Source organism: Homarus americanus, unplaced genomic scaffold (genome assembly GCF_018991925.1).
Source record: "Homarus americanus isolate GMGI-L3 unplaced genomic scaffold, GMGI_Hamer_2.0 scaffold4896, whole genome shotgun sequence".
NCBI lineage: Eukaryota > Metazoa > Arthropoda > Malacostraca > Decapoda > Nephropidae > Homarus > Homarus americanus.
The window spans coordinates 8,970,230-8,973,669 of record NW_024749657.1 but is presented as its reverse complement, the minus strand read 5'-3'; the positions used below and the strand labels follow the sequence as shown (position 1 = coordinate 8,973,669).

General features: G+C 43.4%; 1 protein-coding gene across 1 annotated transcript; it reads right to left on the bottom strand.

The window, feature by feature from the left end:
• Positions 1-999: 999 nt before the first annotated feature.
• Positions 1,000-1,422, bottom strand: LOC121853503 (protein PIF-like). The gene has a single exon (XM_042347654.1). It carries the CDS (start codon positions 1,420-1,422, stop codon positions 1,000-1,002), a length of 423 nt encoding a protein of 140 aa, XP_042203588.1.
• Between the last annotated feature and the right edge of the window lie 2,018 nt (positions 1,423-3,440).

Here is a 3,440-nt window from a genome sequence, read left to right as displayed (position 1 = left end):
CAACAGCTTGAGGGACGTATTGTAACATATTCGATTAACTGGTTCATATGGTTCTGTATCTCCCACCGTTCACAGGTTCGATTATTGGCGTTAGATTGGCAGGTGAACGACGTAATATAGAGAAGAGTTACCAGTTCCCCTTCCTCCTTCTTCCCACTCCTTCCCATCCCCCCCACCCACCAGGAGCACCTCAACCGCTGCCACTTAGAGCCGAGTAAAGGGAACACCTCGATATTCGTGTCCACCATTCAAGGATATACGATCACTTTACACTTTACTTTACAATCATCAAATATCGATAGAACTATTCGGTGTCGCACAAGAGAAGATCTACAATGTGTCTCTTGAAACAAATGATGAATCAAACCCATTTATGATGAGTCTTATCTCGTGCCAGGATGAATCTAAGTGTCTCTTGTGATGAGTTTATCCTCCTGTGTAAACAACAAAAGGGGCGCTGGAAGTATAGGGTGAGGGGTGGAAGGGGGCAGGGTGAGAGGGGTAGGAGGAGGGAGGAGGCAGGGTGAAGGGGAGAAGGAAGGGAGATGGGAGGGGGGGGAGGTAGTGTGTGGGAGGGTGGGAGGCAGCGGAGTACTCTTGTAAAACTCTAAGTATATATTAATTCCTCAAATTCCTACTCCTCTTACACCTCACTGCCGGATAAATATAAAGACAGAGAATCGGACATACACCTAGACTCATACTACGCCATATTCTCCCCGACTCACCTCCTCCACCGTGACGCGAAACAATAACACAAGTGACAGCCTATATTAAACGCGTGGAGTTATTGTTGTCAATACTTAGCATACGTCATCCATCAACCAGTCAACTCATAATCTATCTTCTTAACTTGATCCTTCTATTCTTACGTCCGTCTCGTCTATTCTTACGTCCGTCTCGTCTATTGTTACGTCCGTCTCGTCTATTCTTACGTCCGTCTCGTCTATTGTTACGTCCGTCTCGTCTGTTCTTACGTCAGTCTCGTCTGTTCTTACGTCAGTCTCGTCTGTTCTTACGTCCGTCTCGTCTATTCTTACGTCCGTCTCGTCTGTTCTTACGTCCGTCTCGTCTGTTCTTACGTCCGTCTCGTCTATTCTTACGTCCGTCTCGTCTATTCTTACGTCCGTCTCGTCTATTCTTACGTCCGTCTCGTCTGTTCTTATAACACGTCCATCCACGTCTGTTCTTACGTCCGTCTCGTCTATTCTTACGTCCGTCTCGTCTGTTCTTACGTCCGTCGTCTATTCTTACGTCCATCACGTCTGTTCTTACGTCGTCTCGTCTGTTCTTACGTCCGTCTCTGTTCTTACGTCCGTCTCGTCTGTTCTTACGTCCATCGTCTGTTCTTACGTCCGTCTCGTCTGTTCTTACGTCCGTCTCGTCTGTTCTTACGTCCGTCTCGTCTGTTCTTATGTCCATCTTAAAGTACACCAAGAAGACACTTGTAACGTACTACTCTCTCTCTCTCTCTCTCTCTACTAACACACACACACACACACGTATATTTTAACAATTAGACATTAGATTGTGTTATTTACGTACAATTGGTGAGATTTTCCTTTAAATACAAAATTGATCAATATGTTTATATATATATACACAGAAATGTATATAAGTTCTATTCGTGGTACATATGATCTGTAGACTCGAATATTGCGTCAAGGTGAATCTATCTCTCGTCTTATCTATAGTTCATCATTGATTCCCTCCAGTGTGTGTGTGTGTGTGTGTGTGTGTGTGTGTGTGTGTGTGTGTGTGTGTGTCTTTGGGGAGATACTTCTACTATTATCGTTGTGTATGAGAGAGAGAGAGAGAGAAGAGAGAGAGAGAGAGACTTATTTCATTTTCTTTTGGTAACACTCCAGTTACAGTTTCCTAGACACACAAGGTCTCATTAAAACAGAACTCACTGGCCATTCAGCATTCAAGATGTTTACATACGTGGTGATAATTATTATCTCTCTCTCTCTCTCTCTCTTCTTTCACTACATCCCACGAACCAGAACATGGACTTGAAATATAACCCAAACTGACCTAACTTCACCTAACTCAACCTAACCTAACCTAACTTAATTTAACCAAACTTAACCCTAATCTCACATAACCCAACAAAGTTAACCTAAACCGCCCCCAACCTATCCCAGTTTAACCCAACCTTACTTAACCTAACCTAACCTAACCTAACCTCCTAACCTAACCTAACTTAACCCAACCTTACTTTACCTAACGTAAACCAATCCGCTCTTAAACTATCCCTACCTAACCTCGCCTTAACATAAACTAACCTAACCTAACCAAATCCGCTGTTCTAACGTGGAAATTTGGGTCAGAGTTTTGGTAATGACTCGGCCAGACATCACACAGATGGTTCACAGTTCATAGTCTACCTTATGGTTCATAGTCCATAGTCTACCTTATGGTTCATAGTTCATAGTCTACCTTATGGTTCATAGTCTACCTTATGGTTCATAGTTCATAGTCTACCTTATGGTTCATAGTCTACCTTATGGTTCATAGTCTACCTTATGGTTCATAGTCCATAGTCTACCTTATGGTTCATAGTCCATAGTCTACCTTATGGTTCATAGTCCATAGTCTACCTTATGGTTCATAGTTCATAGTCTACCTTATGGTTCATAGCCTACCTTATGGTTCATAGTTCATAGTCTACCTTATGGTTCATAGTCTACCTTATGGTTCATAGTTCATAGTCTACCTTATGGTTCATAGTCTACCTTATGGTTCATAGTCTACCTTATGGTTCATAGTCCATAGTCTACCTTATGGTTCATAGTCCATAGTCTACCTTATGGTTCATAGTCCATAGTCTACCTTATGGTTCATAGTTCATAGTCTACCTTATGGTTCATAGCCTACCTTATGGTTCATAGTTCATAGTCTACCTTATGGTTCATAGTCTACCTTATGGTTCATAGTTCATAGTCTACCTTTCCTCACTACAGGGTGAAGAAAGGTAGCGTAGGGGAAAGAGATAGAGACAATTATGGAGAAGTCAGGAGGGGAAAGTAGACTGTCTTGTAGCGACCTGAGGACGCTCTTGTAGTAGGGGGTGAACGCTACGACCCACAAGCAGTAGTGAGATGATGGATGTTTTTGTAAACAAGTCCAGCCGAGTTATGAAGTGGTGTTGTAGCAGCAGGTGAGTGAGGGAGAATCAATATGACCTGGTGGTGGCTGTGAGTACTGCCGTGTGACCCTCGTGTTGACACTAATTAACCATAGGTCGAGGGTGGAGTCTTCTGTCCGAGTTCTTCACGCTATCTTCACTCTCGTGTGTGATGGGATACAGGGCCCTATGTACCCTAACTCCTCTTCTTCACTACTCAGGGTTCCTCACGCTATTCTCGCCACCCTCGTGTGCTGGATACAGGGTCTCATGTACCCTAATCCCTCTTCTTCACTACCAGGGTTCCCAC